Source organism: Vicugna pacos, chromosome 26 (genome assembly GCF_048564905.1).
Source record: "Vicugna pacos chromosome 26, VicPac4, whole genome shotgun sequence".
Classification (NCBI taxonomy): Eukaryota; Metazoa; Chordata; class Mammalia; order Artiodactyla; family Camelidae; genus Vicugna; species Vicugna pacos.
In genome coordinates, this window is record NC_133012.1 from 20,518,889 (window position 1) to 20,532,930 (window position 14,042).

The window sequence follows — 14,042 nt, forward strand, 5'->3', positions numbered from 1 at the left end:
TCAGGAACCTTCTGGGTAAGAGAAAAGCATCATGGTTATAATGACAGTGGTAGGTCACCTGCTTCTTTCTTGAGTGGCCACAGAATAGCAGATCTTCCTCTTACGCAGGGCAGTCTCTCCAGGAACCCACAAGGGGTGCTTCCAGTGGGTAAACTGGTTTCACATCACCAGGTGTGCCCAATCGCAGACTCTCTTCCTCCTTGTGCTGTCATGCTGTCTTTTTAAAACATCACACTTGCCTTTTTTTCTTGTTGGGGGGGGGAAAAAAAAACCTCGTTGACTGTTGAAAACATTTTAGAACAGGTAAGTAAAATGAAGAAAATTAAAATCACCTATATATCAAAAAAAAAATTTGGTGCCTATACTTCTGGTCTTTTTCCTTCTGGCGTGTAATTGTGCTTTTGCAGTTTTGTTTTGTCTTTCAAAACAAGATCATATTGTAAACATGCTGTTTTGTAACTTGCTTTTTTTCCTCAACCATATATAGCGGCCGTTTTCCATGTTAAGTATCTCCCTATGACCAGACCTCTATATCCGGATAAAGGCGATTTCGCCCTCTTACAAAGAAAGATTTGTCTGTGGGAGCTCAGGCCCCACTGAGAGCTCTGCAGATCTGCCAAATCAAACAGAGAAGAAAGAGTGAAGGAAGGACTTGGTGGGGCAGCCCTGGCATCCGAGCGGAAATTCCAGAGGCACCTGAGTTTGCCAGGAGGCCCCCGCCACCAGCACGCTGCTCTCATCCCCTGGCCCTGCTTTCAGATACTTGTTGCCGTCTCCTGGGACACGGAGCTTCTCCCCTTCCCTTCTATTGGGCATCTGAGGTGGGTGGGATTGAGGGGGAGCTCAGAGAGGCCAGGGTGTTAGGCCACCGGGTGGAGAGGCCGCTGCAGACAGCAGACACCTGCAGGTGACCGAGAGGTTCTAAGTGAGACACATCCTCTCTCTTTCTGGACCATGATTCCTCCTGGAAAGAAAAGGTAAATTTGATCCTGCTTCACCTCCTAGGAGGGCTTTGCAAAATTCTTAGAAGGCATTTTGCATTACCTTTGGAAACCCCATGGGGGCCTCTCTGAGATTGGCAGCAATCTCCACTTTCTGCTGCTGCACCACATTTAGGCCAGAAGCGATCCCAGCAGGGTAAACGTCCACCTCAGAGGCGATGGGGGCGCTGTGATCTCTCCCCAGGGCATCCCCACTGCCCTGCCGGTTGGGAGTCCGGTCCCTGCATCACCGCAGTGTGCGCTTCAGGGGATGCGGAGGGGTTGCCAGATGCGTGGCAGGGAGCACGAGTGCGTGCAGAGCCCAGACTCACCCTCCTGCCCCGGGTCCTGCAGGTCATTTCAGCAGGTACAAGAAAACCTTTTCGCTTGTCACAGCTGGGTTCCGATTTTAAAACATAAAGGCTGCTTGTCCTGAAGTCACCCAGCCTGTCCAACCACTTTGGAAATTGCTTTCTGCTTCGAAGAACTTGGAGTCAGTCACCCGATGTTGTCCTGGGTAGTGAGAGGGGGTTATTTATGCACCGAGCCACTCTGAAGGGGCAGCCCTGGGTTAATTTTCTATGAAGGAGTGGGGAGTAGCACTTGAAGAGAAAGGTTCAGCCTGCCAGCTCGCTCAGACAAACTTGACTTTGAGAGCAGTGAACACTCGACTACCTGACAGAGGAGGAATGATTAACCCGAGAAATTAAACACTGTGGTTAATGGTTGTAAGTAAATGTATCAACACAGACCCTCTCCTTTGACCAAACTTCAATCAGGCTGCTCTGAGAAACTCTGCTCAACTAGGCCTGACTTCGGCCTTTCTCCTTGTCCTTGGAGAATCCTGTTTGAGCAAGAATCTTGCTAAAAGTTTTCCGGAAATCCCCATGCTGGTACCTGGCCACTCTGGGCTGCCTTCAGCAAGAACTCTGTTGAGTTAGTCTAGCAAGACTCCCACTTAAGACCCTAAGGTTTCCCTTAGCAGCGGTGGGGGGACCCATCCACTGACCCCCCGCCCTGCTCCTTGCCCATAAATCCACACTTGTCCCTGTGGGAGTCGGAGTTGAATCCCAATCTCTCCCCTACAAAACCCCACTGAGTAGTCCCTCTTGAATGTATCCGCTTATCTTTAACAAGGGTCATGAATAGTTTTTTTCAACAGTATCTCTGTGTTTGAAAATCCATCATGCAATGATTACCTGTTTTCAAAGAATTCCTATAAAATCCATTTATTAAACATAATGTTTCTTCCACGTCAGGCTCTTGCACTAATTCCCCAAGGGAATCACCCGGAACATCTACGATACTGAGTTTAAGCATGTGGTTGACGCAGGTTTGCAGGACTGAGTGTCTGACGCCAGTCTGTAGAAGCGGTCTTGTTGGTTTTATCCTCACGGCTGCAAATTCCTTGTCAACCTTGCTTTTTAAAGCAGAAGCGTTACACAGGTGGGCACAGGCATGAGGCGCCCTGTGTTCGGATGAAGCCAGATGGAGGGCGCTGGGTGTCCTTTAGAGAAGCTGACAGCCACCACCTGACGAAAGCCATCACACCAACCTGACATTCCTGTCCTCCAGCCTTTCATTTACATGATTATCTCATAAGAAGAGGGGAGAAAGGAGAGGACCAGCAACACCAAACCCAAACCGGAGCTCCTGAATAACAGGAGAGAGAACACGGTGAAGTCACCACTCGTTATGCTGAGAACTCTAAAGGAACAAGTTATTAAAAATTCTTTCTTTCCTACAGGAACTATACTTCAGGGTAATTAAATAGATCTAGTGCATGGGGGGTGGGAGAAACTTCCATACAGCGTAATTCCAGCCAATAAACCCAGGGTAGTGTTTTAAAATTACATTTTGCAACTTCTAATTAACTGATTCAGACAACTGCCAGACAACTGATGCATGTTTAGCTGAACCTTATAATAAAGGGCTTAAGCTGTCATCCTCTGAGCCCACTGATCAATCTGAGCATCACTAAAAGGCAACCAGACATGTGTGGCAATAGGACACTAATATAAGACACTCTTACAGGCAGATTTTGAACTCTTAACTCCCAGTCCACAGCCAAGTCCAGGGGATGGAGACACAAGCTAAATGACACCCTGGGGAAGCCATCAGCCAACACCAGGATGTGGAATGGTTTACAAGACAACCGACCCCCGCTTCTTCAACAGATCGATAATAAGGGATAAAAAGAGAGCGGGGACTGTTCTACACTGAATGAAACTCAAAAAAGACTTGAGATACAATTAAATATAATGATGGATCTTGTCTGGATGCTGATTCCAACAAACCAACTGTAAAAAGACAGCTTAGTCAATCAGGGAAACTTGAACATATGTTGTGCATTAGGCAACCTTTAAGGACTCACTGGTAATTTATTAGATGTAATAATGCACTGTGGTGATGTTTTTTAAAAAGTCCTTTTATTTATGGGTGCAGTTATTTAAGAGGGGAATTAGATGTGAGTACAAGACGGTAGATGGCAAATTATAATGGCTACTGAAGCTAAGAATAAGCATGGAAGTGTGTCAGTTTCTAATTGTTCGAAAATTTCTCATGATGATAAAATAAAGGATGGCAATCCAGAAGTGAGAATACTGTACGTGCAGCCTAAGCAGCTAGAGGGCACTAACACCGCTGACAAATCCATGTGCTGTCACGGAGCGCCTCCCATCCTGTGTTTAAATCATTCGATATTTAAACACGTCTCAGATATAGGACTTATTGTTTCCTATTAAATCTGCCTTTCGGGATTCAGTCCTTTGTTGAGACAGTGGTTTTTGATGATCACCCAACATCAAGCATTTTTCAAACTAGGATTTTTTTAATAATCTGATAAGCACTGTACAACTAAACAGAAGGCAAGCTTCATTCCAATATCCTCAAAATCCAACAGAAAAACACAGAATAATTTTATTAGGAACATGAAAGAGATAGGAAGCCCTACCTCTCTGCAGCTTCTTCACTCACACCCTATGATCACCTCCACGGGGGTTCTTTTCTACCTTGTGTCTCTTATTGCTTCTTTTAATCATGGAAAATTTCAGACACATCCAGAAGTAGAGCTCCCGGGCATCCTCTGGCCACCTTTAACAATTATCAGCATTTTCCAAATCTTGTTTCATCTACCTCTCTCTGACCTGGTTTGTTTTCTGGCTTTGGTTTTGGTTTTTGGGAGCATTTTAAAGCAATTCCCACATACCCCATCAGCTCCCCAGCCTTGTGACGGCACTTCTTCGGCATCCATCGCACTGCAGTGGATTCTGTTTGCACAGCAATGCAGGATCTCCTACCGAACCGCTGGTCTTCAGAAACAGGATTGCTTTACGGATTAGGAACCAGCACGGACACTGGCCCATGGTGGGCACTCCATACACACTTGGAATCCACGTGCAATTAAGGGCAACAGATTGACTGCCACAGACTTAATTAAGAACAGGTCTTAATTCACAGAACACGTCTTAATTCACAGAACACATAATGCCTCAGCCATCAAATCCAGATTGAGCCAGAAGTCATTTACTTGGGACTGAAGACTGGCAGCATTAGAGTGGTGGCCGTGTAGCATGGTGGTTGAGGATGCAGGCTCTGTGGGCAGATGTCTCAATCTGAATCCCAGCTCTCCTACCACCTGCCGAGTCACTGGGTTGGGCAGATGCATTTCCCAAAGATGGCGGCAGTATCTCCTGTCCCACTTGCTCTCCGGGGATATGGCCATTTCCCCATCAGGAGGTGGAGTTTACGTTCCGTCCTCCTATGTGATATCCAAGGCCAGCTCACGGAAGGCAAGGCAGCTCCCGCCCTGCTGGCTGGAACACCCACACGGAGCTCTGTGCTGCCATGTAAGTGTCTGACTACCCTGAGACCGCCATGCTGTGCGGAGGCCCGAGGGCCACACAGAACGGTTCTGTGATGAATGGAGAGCCACCTGGCTAGCCCCATGTTGCTTCGGCCCCTCGTTCTCACAGTCCCCACTATCTTCACTCCAGGTCAGACTAGCAGCTGCATGAGTGACCCCAAACCAGAACTGCCCAGCCAAGGCCTTCCTGAATTCCTGACCCACTGAAACCATTAAAAAGAAAACTGTTGTTTTAGGCCCATCAAGTATGGGGATGATTTGTTTTGCAGCAATAACCACAACACTGAGCAAGTTACTTAACCCCTCTGTGCCTCAGTGTCCACATCTTTAAAATAGCCGTAATAAAAGTACCTACACCACACTGGGCTTTTACGACTATTAAATGAGGTGAGAATGTAACTGTCTGGCACACTGTGGCCCTCAATAAACGTCAGCAACCATCATCTGCGAAACGCACATGGCTTAAAAATCCTGACCAACCTAATAAAGATATCATTTCCAAGTTCTCCCATGCCAGGCAGGCTGATACATTTTGGAAACGGGTGTATTCCATAAATGAAAAATCAACTTCCAGGTGGCTGAGTTTTGCATTCTCTCAAGGACTGGGGAGAAAAACAGAATTTAAAACATGGCTCGCAGCCTGTTAACTTGCACATTATAAGTCACCTGAGGTGCAGGAGTGTCTGGGAGGGTGGCCTTTGGTTCCACGTCCCCCTCTGAACGCGCCTCAGAACGCAGACACAAGAGGCCCGGGAACCACTTTCTCTTTTGCTCTCAGGCACAAGTAAACTAAGTAAAAGGCAAAGTTTCTCACCAATTATACCTCTGGAGAGACCTCAATATCCTTAAACTACAAATTTTTCTCTTGCATGAAAACGTGGGTTTTTATACTCATTTGGTGAAGTTCCTTAGTAGCTGCGTCTGAGAATGGCATGGTTTGCTAAAATAAAAGACAGTTACGGAGCTCAAAGGATGGCATGAGGGTCACTTGTTAGAAGTGGTTCAAGACAAACACACGAACAAGAGAAGGCGCACATTTCTGTCTGGTACCAGTGACAGCAACCTCTAATCACTAATGTCCAACAACCTCTAATCACCAATGCCCAATGATCTCCAATCACTAATGTCGCACTTGTTTCCTGAAAATTATAGCCATTACCATTTACTCACTCAGTCGTTAAATAATACAACCCATCTCTTAAGTATTTTGTACACTAGGAGTTGGGACACTTTTGGTCTTTTCTGGAGTTTTAGATCAAGAAGGGGGAGCTTCAGAAAAGTATGAGCTAGGACCACATGGAGCCTCCCCATTAAAGGAGAGCACTTCAGTTTCCCATTTGCTGTTTTTCCCTTCAAAGCATCCCCTCTCTCATGGCAGTGCCCTGTGAAAATTACTGCTCAGATTCCTTAACAGCTATTATTAGGGCCAGTATCAACTGAGACACTGAATATTCTGGGTGGAGATATTAACAGGCCATGAAAGAAATAACGGAATTAAAACAAAAGAATCTTTTTTTCCAGTACTGTGAAGACATTAAAAAAAATTCAACTCAGTAAAGCCCCTTAAAGAAGAATTCAAGCATAAGGAACCAAAGACTTGATGAGGACTTAGCTAAAGTTGCAAGTCGTAATTTTAGAATCATAAAAATGTAAAATTAAGCAAGTTGAAATTTTTTTTATCCCAAAGACAGTATCATCCGTATCCTCTTGGTTACACCCAGCACTGATCATCCACCAGAGCTCACTTTCATGATACAGGAGTCAAACTTTAATACATAGTTCCCCCAAATTCCAAATTTTAAACGCTTTACTTAGTAATGTATACCCCTGCGTAGGGCAGAGTGCTGGTGAGGAGCACATTGAGAACCAAATGGTACTTACTTTCATGAAAGACAGATGATTGTGGCTGACGGCACAGAGGCAGGAAGGGGAAGGCTGTGAGGTCCTTCTTGACACTCGTAACTGTGGTGAGTCAACAGCTCCTGCAATACTTGGACTGTTCTGATTTGGGGACCCAAGGGAAGATCACGATTTCCTGTATTTCTGAATTAAAATTTTCAATTTAAAAATAAGTAGAATACATTCACAGTAAAATGAACAATATGGGAGAATTTCTGGTCGAGAAAGGGTTACTCTATGGAGGGAAAGCCCGGCTGTTCACCTGGGGTGTTTACAGGAGCACACACGCACACAGGTCACACTGACATCAAGGCTGAACAGTTTAAAGTGGATGCCAGGGATCCACCTGCTCTAACACGCACCTAGAACTTCGTGTCTGACAACGGCGGTGTGAACACAGGAGACCTTTATTACGCAAACACTGCATCAGATGGACATTCAAATTTTTCAAACTGCAGGTTACATCCCATTAGTGGGTCATGAAATCAATTCAGCAGGTTACACCAGGGGTACTTTTTAACAAAACAGTAGAATACAAACTATAAGAGCATACAGAATGTAAGTGTTATTTCACGGCATTTTTGTTTAGCTTTATACTTTTACACACACACACACGTATGTACATACATATATGCTCCCAGATGTAGTACATTATGTAAAGTGTGTCAACAAACTCTGGTAACACAGATGCCCTGGGAGACGCACGGATGCCCTCTCCAGCCTTCCCATGAACAGTGGCGGTCACGCAGACGTCACTGGTTGGGCATTACCGTGGGTCAGGTGCTGACCCAAGCTCCTCTCGTGTATTTTATTTTTCTCATCCTCCTAACAAGCCTGTGAGTCGTATCATTCGCACCTACATCTTACAGGTAAGAACACAGACACACAGAGGGTAAGTAACATGAACAAAGGCATCGGCCCTGGGACTGGACCCAACAACCCGACAAGCTCGCGTGGCCTCCACCTGAACAGCCGGGTAACAGGACTCACGTCTTCTCACCCCAGCCCATCACCGCCCAGTCGTCTCCCCAAGGATCAGCCAAGCCAACTCAAGAACACGGCTTCAGATTCCAGCCCTGCACCCTCCACCACACCCCATGCCATGGTGTTCCTAGTGAAAGCTGTTCCACGAAGCTGAAATCAAACAAGTTCAAAGAAGAGGAGAGCTACGTACGACCATGTGTGAAAGAGAATGTATTTATTTACATTGCTCATTTCCTTTTTACAAATCCTACAGTTTTAAATAATAAAAATTCCTGGGAAATAGGGTCGTTTTTAAATTAAGATATTTTAACAAAGAGAATTTTCACAATGTGATTTTTATTTACATGGATTTCCAGAAGTTTTAAATAGTTTTTTTTTCAAACCGCACAGCATAACTAAAAGCTCTTATTCAGACCCTGCATCTTTCTCAAAAAATTTTTAGTTTGGGAAATTATAGTCAGAACCTTGCAGTTCAGATCCTTAGGGATGAAAGTCTTGTTCAACACACACAAACACAAACCTGCTTCATAAATGATCCACATTTTGGCTGCAAGCTGAACCTATGTGACGTGTTTTGACGGTATGCAAAGATATTTTTTAGACATCTTTGATTGCTTTGATTAGAACTTTCTAGAGGTTTTCTGTATCGGCCACGTGACTGCTTTCCAGTTCCTGTTACGTGTTCTGAGCACACATTAAATTCCTGAGGATGGATCTCTCTCCGGTTTAGCCAGCTCTGAAAGGGACTCACGGGGATTCGGAACTCCGCTGGGGCAGGATCCGGTGCACTTTCCTCACCTCTGGTCCTGTTTCAGATGCTTGCTTTCCCCGCTGCCGCACACGCGCATCACTTACTTTGAAAAGAATTGACTCTTCATAAAACGACTTTTAACAATAACAACAGCCTGACATCCTTTCACATCACACTGACAGGTTGCAAATATTTATTAGTGAAACTGTAAGAGAGGATCGATTTTCCTAACATTTTAAGCATGAGTTCCTCTGAACTGTTGGTATAACATGCAATAAAAAATAGAAAAGATTAATTTTTACCATGATCAAGCTACACTTCCCAATGAAAAACATCCGGTTCTGCCCCACTTCTCCGCAAGAACAGGCGGGTCCTGGGCGTCACGCGGCAGCGATGGAGGCGTCATCCACAAGTCGGCCCTGGGGCTTCAAGGTGGAGAAACAGAGCGAGTTCACAAGATAATCATGACAACGAAACCTCTATTAATTAAAGAGATTCTGAAGCTCTGTTTCACAAAAACAGAACAAATGTGTGCAGGTATCAAAACAAAATCTCTCCTCCTCTCCTCCCACCTTCCTTCTTCGCTGGGACCTGCCGACCTCTGTGCCCCTGCTCGGGTCACCAGTGGCGGACGTCACCAGCTGGTCACACCCTCCACCCACTGAATCCGCCTGGTCACGGCTTCTCCCTTAACCTTGTGTTCCAGCAGCCCTGCCCATCCACCACCGGGGGCTCGTGACAGTGAACTTGACCACCACCCTGCTTAAGTGTGAACTTTCACGCTTCTCTCTCACTCAGCTGTGTCCTGAGCGTTAAGTCGGCCACAGACCTGAGCTGACAGATAAGCTCCTTGGGATTCAAAGTCCCCCAACCTCCTGCTTGAGAAAAAGTGACTCATAATGAACTCTAGGGCATTATCAATGAACACCACGAGGATTGAAGCAGCAGATAGAATCTCCCTTTCACTAAGCTCGCTGACTGAAAACATTTACAACATCACAACAGAAGAGGAAAAGCTAAGAGTGAGTGAAAGGTATCTAACTGCTTTGAGGTGTAAAATTTCTGGCAGGTCAGCAACACCCCAGAGAGTCACTGAGTAGCTAGGAGAATGAATTCTCACAAATAATTTCATCATTCAGATGGACATTAGCAGATCTTGTGGGAAAAGCACGAGAGATGGTGTTTAGACATGCCATAGATCAGGGTTACAACTTCGGCACCAAAGGCTGACCACTTTGCTTTAACAGAAGGATTCCTGTGGGAGTCCCTGAGGCAGGGAAGGGCGCGATCCTGTCGTCTGGCCGCCGTGTGGTTTTCTCTACGTATGTACATCTGCATGCACGCGTGTGCTAGTGAGGCATCTGACATTCAGTGCAGGAATGCAGTGAATGCAAGAACAGGTTCCTGCTCTTTCCTACTTCATATCATTTTTAGGACTGATGGAGGATGTTCAGTTCTAGAAACAGAATAAATGGCTCAGTCAGATCAAATCCTTACCAAACCTAGCTTCACAAACAGGGGCAGGGGACAAGTATATGATGTAATTAGAAAACAAATCTATTTTCCAGAAGAAGAAAAATATTGATCCACGCTTGCTCTAGGGCAGCGCTGTCTGATACAGCTCTCAGTGAGGAAGGAAAAGCCCACGGCACTGCTACCCAGGATGGTACCCACCTATCACACTTGGCTACTGAGCACCTGAAGTGTGGCTAGTGCAACTGGTAACCAATTTTTAATTAAATTAAGTTTTAATTAATATTAATTTTAATCTCAATAGGCACGTGGGGCTCAGGGCTACCATACTGGAAAAGCACAGCTCTAAAGTTTAATAAAGGTACAATGAACAAAGTTTAACAGAGGTACAATTTTAGTGATTGTTCACCAAGTGGGAAAAGGGCAGTCCTCACTCACTGTCTTTGCTGTGACACGTAAAACAATCTTAATTATTAAGTTTCCCCCAATGATAAAGGAACTGGCTCTGAGGAATCCAATCAAAATTTTTAGCAGCACTCAAGTTACTAGAAGGTAGGTCTTAAATTTAAAAAAAGATCATGGCAGTCAGAGAAGGGTGTGTTAATTACGTTAAAACTTATGAATGTTTATTTTTCTGGAACCTTCCCTTGTGGATTTACACACTATCCAGAAGAGGCTGACTGTGAAAGAAAATCAGAAGACTGAACTGACATCAGCTCGGATTAGGTCTGGGTGTGCTGAGTGCTACCGGCAAAGAAATGCAAGAGATTAACTGATAGACCCAAAGTGCTGGCTTCGTAACATGATCAACCCGCATCTCAAGCTGTGTTTGTAAAGACAGAACAGGACCAGCTCTGCGCACTGATACGTACTTGCAGTGATTAAAGCCGTACTTTTGAGTTCAGGAACAGCAAACTTGTAAAGTCAAACAGCTAAGAGGACATCAGAGACCACCCATTCCCACTGCCCACACCAGCCATGAATTTCCCTCCAGGGTGACCTCAAACATGACAGTGAGAAGCAGCAATGGGAACATCTTTAGAGTGGGACTGGGTGGAAATGTTTAAAAAGCCACTACTGTATGGAGAGTGGAAAATCTCTGCACCTTCTTTTTGATTTTGCTGTGAATCTAAAACTGCTCTCTAAAGAAAGAAAATCTTAAAAGGAAAAATAAAACCACTATTTACACACGCAAGATCTAAAATTATGAGGTAAAAAAATTTTTTAAGTATGGTATAGAAGAGGAGTTTAAAAGGGTTAATAAAATGATTTTTTTTTGCAGATGCAAAAAAGAAAATTGTTAAGTTTGGAAAGAAAACAGGAAGATTGTGACAGATACATGAACACAGGCTAATTTATAATCTACCAAATCCCAGATTACATAAACAAGGGACAGTTCCCCAAAACCTGACAGATACAAAAAAGAAAACAGCAACTTGTCATTTCAAAAAGGGGGCATAAACTTAAAAAAAAAGACACACAGGATTCATATACATTCATGTCTATCTGGTTCCCAGGGGCAACCAGAACTATCTGGAGAAACAGCCTTAATTTAGGCATCAAGAGTAGCTTAATCAGACTGAAGCGACCATCCTACAGAGTCCTTTATACCGGAACTGCAAATCGTATCACTGTAGAAAATCAAAACATTAAAGGGTACAGTTACCAACCAGTGATCATTTTCAGAAAAGACCCAAATCCAGTAGTGTTACATAGTTAGAATCAGGAAAGTTCAGGGATTGTATTCAGAAAGTTAATCCATTTTGATTAAAAACCAGTTACAAATTAACTAACATTTAAAAACATACTTTACTAAGCCAAAGAAAAAAATATGTGTAAGAATATTATAAAGAAAAATCTTTATTCACCCAAGGGAATAAAAATCTTTGCAATTAGATCTAAAAAAAAACCTATAAAATATAAATCTAAAAAATATCTATAAAATAGCTTTATAGAAATGAACAGCAGTATTGCCAAATAAACAGGCAAAACTATCCGTTAGCCTCAAAATACTGTTTAGTGAAGTTTACGTGACAAAATATCTTCTTTTGTTGGTTTTCAAGGCAGTAAATGTGAACAGCAGGAAACTGCTCAGCCTTACCTTTACAAAGATACTGGTAGGTATAAAACGCCTCAGCAGCTGATTTGTGAAGTTAGGAAATCTAAGCAGGTTGATGTTGAGGGAGGGCAGTTGCTGGTATCCGGCCATCAGAGGATAGAAATTATATAACATTTCCTGCTCGGTGCCAGGTAGGATACGTAATCGAATCTAAATCACAGAAGTTGTAGAGAAAGATAATCAAATACACACAGCAAGTACACTTGAAGTATCCACATGGCATTACCCCTAGATTACTGACAAATGGTCAGACCCCAAACCCTTCTGGTAAAACAATCACGCCCTTTCCTGTTCCACCTTCCACCCAGATTCCGAAATGCAGGGCTGAATTGGTATTGAGGCCAGGACCACCCAGAGAACAAACGTATTAAAAACCGTGCATGATTTCTCAGTCTCCGCCAACATCTCAAAGGCAACTTACACCTGCTTCACAGTGAGAACAGGAGACGGAGCGGGATTTCCTGGGTCTTGGACCAGGCAGGTTTTACAGGCGTACGTGCTACGTGAGAATCTGCAGCACAGCGTCTTTGTAAACATTCTGTGCACAGAAGACAAACTGGCTGCTTTCTGTGTTTTGTCTTAGAGGTTTTACCTTTGTGGAAAGGCAAGTAACTTCAGGGGGAAAAAAAGATGTTTGTACTTTGGGAAAGAACACATACTGGTGAGATTTTTGGTATCTGACACTATCTAATTATTTTTAAGTCAGTATGTGAAAGAGATCAGAACAACCAAGAAAAGCTTACTAATTTACAAATGTGTACCTATGAGGACACGGTGTGGCACAGATAACACACACATGTGTGCACCAGCACATTACAGCTAATACTACATTTAGTATCTATTAATAAATTTAAATTAGTGTACGGACGTACAGCATCCTTCACACGTCATCCTGTTTGCACCTCACAGCAAGCACAGCACTCAGAACGCGCACAGCCAGGTGATGAGTCAGGTGGGTACTGCCAGGTATTACAACACGTTTGTTTCTCTAATTACATCCTTGTTACTAAAGCATTTACTGACCATCGAGGGGTTCTTGTTACCACTTGGGCAGAGGAGGACAAAATTCTCACCGAAACAGTTTTGCCTGAGAGTGAAGGTCCCACCCCCAAATCTGATGAACTTTTCTACCTCTGGTTGAATAGATGAATGAAAACACCTGGATCATTTTTATGTACGGATACAAAATTGTGTCTAAACGTAGCAGAGATAAGTGAAATCTATACAAGATCAAAATCTCTAAAAAATTTCACTGATAGAAAAGAATTGGGTTTTTAATATGTGTAATCACACCTCAAGAACTCAAATTAAAAGACACACAAACTTATCAGTAATGAAAGAGATCTAAAATTTTCAGGAAGTCTATCAGAGTCCAAGAATTTATGATCTCTTGTTTTTTAAGAAGAAAGAGCCGATATGTGTGACTTCAGTGTGAAAAGGACTGCCCATTTAATCCATGTCTATAGCAAGTTGTAATTAATCTTCAAAAGTGACCAGAAATTTACCACAATCGAAACAATCAGGACCACAGTCAGCCTTATCAATTCACTTGTGAAAACTAAACATATGGCTTTCCACTTCCTGGTCACATTTTTGCGTCTTCAGAAGCAACCCAGTGAGATACGACCGGTACCTGTTTAAGTCCTGAGAACATGAAGGCATCACTGGGCTCCACAGAAACCTCCACATCCTGAACTAAGTCTGTCTTATTCTGCAGGTGATACTTGACAGGTAACGACTCTCTGACACGCCCAAATGACGGCAGGTCTGCAGAGAAAGATGACACGTTTCTCTAGGTTAAAAAAAAAAAAAAGCCCACCATCTATGGGTTCTTTTTGTACACAGGTCTCATTCCACACACATGGGACTATTTAAATTAATGACAGCACTGCTGAGTAAGAAAGGTCTTTGTCTGACTGGACAACAGCCATGGGACGATGATATGTCAGCATGAGAAGGATCAAAGTCTCC

General features: G+C 43.7%; 1 protein-coding gene across 2 annotated transcripts in view; it reads right to left on the bottom strand.

Moving 5' to 3' along the window:
- Positions 1–8,642: 8,642 nt before the first annotated feature.
- The window catches only part of TRAPPC11 (trafficking protein particle complex subunit 11), a 37,434-nt gene continuing 32,034 nt past the window's right edge, over positions 8,643–14,042 (bottom strand). For both annotated transcript variants that reach the window (XM_015248975.3, XM_006197974.4), the window contains exons 28-30: positions 13,705–13,838; positions 12,054–12,221; positions 8,643–8,904 (exon numbers count right to left, since the gene is read on the bottom strand). In XM_015248975.3, the coding sequence (XP_015104461.1) occupies positions 8,860–8,904; positions 12,054–12,221; positions 13,705–13,838 (347 nt within the window). In that variant the 3' untranslated portion in view covers positions 8,643–8,859. The remainder of the gene's footprint in view (positions 8,905–12,053; positions 12,222–13,704; positions 13,839–14,042) is intronic.